Source organism: Aplysia californica, unplaced genomic scaffold (genome assembly GCF_000002075.1).
Source record: "Aplysia californica isolate F4 #8 unplaced genomic scaffold, AplCal3.0 scaffold00001, whole genome shotgun sequence".
Classification (NCBI taxonomy): domain Eukaryota; kingdom Metazoa; phylum Mollusca; class Gastropoda; order Aplysiida; family Aplysiidae; genus Aplysia; species Aplysia californica.
Window position 1 is genome coordinate 2,474,508 of NW_004797271.1, and position 2,018 is coordinate 2,476,525.

A 2,018-nucleotide genomic window follows, 5' to 3' on the forward strand; every position below is an offset into this window, starting at 1 on the left:
TCTCCCTCTCTCTCTCTCTCTTTTTTTTTTTCTTTCTCTCAATCTCTTTTCTTATTCTCAATATTTTTCTGTCGTATACGTAGGTGCATTTAGGAACGTGCGTGTGTGTGTGTTTATGTGTTAATATGTTTAAGATTACTCGTCTCTATGTGTGCGTGTGTGTGTGTGTGTGTGTGCGCGCGCGCGCGTGTGTGTGTGTCTGGGTGTGTGTGTGTGTGTGTGTGTGTGTGTGTGTTGTGCGTGCATAGCATGTATGAGTGCGTGTGTATACGCGTATGCGTGTTGAGGTATGTTTCTTGTGTATATATGTGCTTGTGTTTTTAAGATTATTCATTTGGGTGTATGGGTATGTATAGGTACATGTATGCACGTAGGCGTGTATGTTCATGTGTGTATGTGTGTTTGTGTTCTCGTTTCCTCCCCTGTTTCCATTTTCTTTTCTTCTAATAACTCGCTCACAATTTGATCGATCCTAAAAGAAAACATTCTGACCTGATAGTATCTGATCTGAGCCTCAATCTCTGACATGATGGGATTGTTCGCCATGAATTCCTTCACTCTCGTCTCTGGCTCCTGTGAAACAAAAACAAAAACAATCCTGCCTGTGAAGCCTGTCCTGAACACATATACCCACGTAATATCCTTTCTAGTACTGAAAAAAGGTAAATTACTAGTATTAACCTATTTGAGCCAATAACGGCAAGTACATGAGCCTGGCGGGATGGAAGCATGTAAAGAAAATACATTAACCTGTAGCTCCGTCCTTTCGTTTGGGTGTGTCCAACATAGCTCGGATTGGCCCAGGCATTCAGGATCGAAATAGCCAGCTTTCTAAATTATCACAGTTATGTTAATGGGGTGTGAGGTATTCCCAAGTTAGATGGATTTTTTCGGGTATTCGGTCTTTCTGCTGAGTTGTTGTATCCCTCCTTCACAGCCTGGATTGGATCTGACAGATAGAGCCGAAGCCTCCCCGGCCTCCTCACTACCCACATCACCACTCCCTGAATTGTCTAAGTTGATTGATGGCGACGTAAAAATACATAATGTACATTTTAAGATTTGATATATTTACTGCAAAGCAAAGAAACTGGTATACCTGAGTCCAGAGCTCTGAATAGCCTGTGAATGTGTCCAATGACTCTTGGACATCGCCCTTGAAGGTGCTGATGATAGAGTTGAGCTGGATGACGATTTTCACCACATCCTTGTGCTCGCTGATCACCTGGGATAAACAGATATCACGTGTATAGCACAAATTACCACTCAACAGCAACCTTTATGCCCAAACTATTACCCAAACAGACCTGATAACATTTGGAAACAATATCAATATCCTGGGAAGCATATAGTGCACGCTGCCATTTTATAGGCGCTAAAATACTACCAAACAGACAAGATATTTCGCTGTTTATGGCCGGGTACCCATTTCCACCTGAGTGGAGTGAGGAAAATTCGTCTGAAGTGCCTTTCCCAAGGACACAATGTCGGGCCTAAGGCTCGAACCCCGAGAAACAGCAGGGGGTTTATAAGGACAGAAGAAAAATTACATAATCATGAAGTTGATGTACATGTACATACTTTGACCTTCTGAATTGTCTAGAGTATATCTAACTTCGTGGGAGAAAGAAGAAAAATATTTTTAGTAAGCGTTTTACGGCTTTTGCAATATACTGAATGCCACATATTCGAAGATTACAGGTGTGACAAGAGAGTACATGTAACAAACACAAAAGAGGAGGAGAAAACATAAAGACGATAGATGTTTGATAAGAAAGACGGGGTAAATCAAATCATATCACCTGCCAACCAACCACAACTTAGAAAAGGCAAAAGCTTGATGTAACAGGATCTTCTTGCATGTTTTAAGTAGATCCAACTTTATGAATGAAATAATGAAAGTATGAACGAAAAATGAAAGGATGGATTTAGAAATTGACTTGATGAATGGATGATACTCATCCTTTGTCTCTGTCGTTTTGTTTGCATATGTTTTGTTTTGGAGCTTTCTGGCCGGG

The 2,018-nt window shown here is 40.9% G+C and overlaps 1 protein-coding gene across 1 annotated transcript in view; it reads right to left on the bottom strand.

Moving 5' to 3' along the window:
- LOC101861328 (dynein heavy chain 5, axonemal) overlaps nt 1-2,018 on the bottom strand; it is a gene marked incomplete in the record, with an annotated part of 153,119 nt that overhangs the window by 70,466 nt on the left and 80,635 nt on the right. The window contains 2 exon segments of the mRNA XM_013081818.1: nt 493-573; nt 1,100-1,225. Of these exon segments, the coding sequence (XP_012937272.1) occupies nt 493-573; nt 1,100-1,225 (207 nt within the window).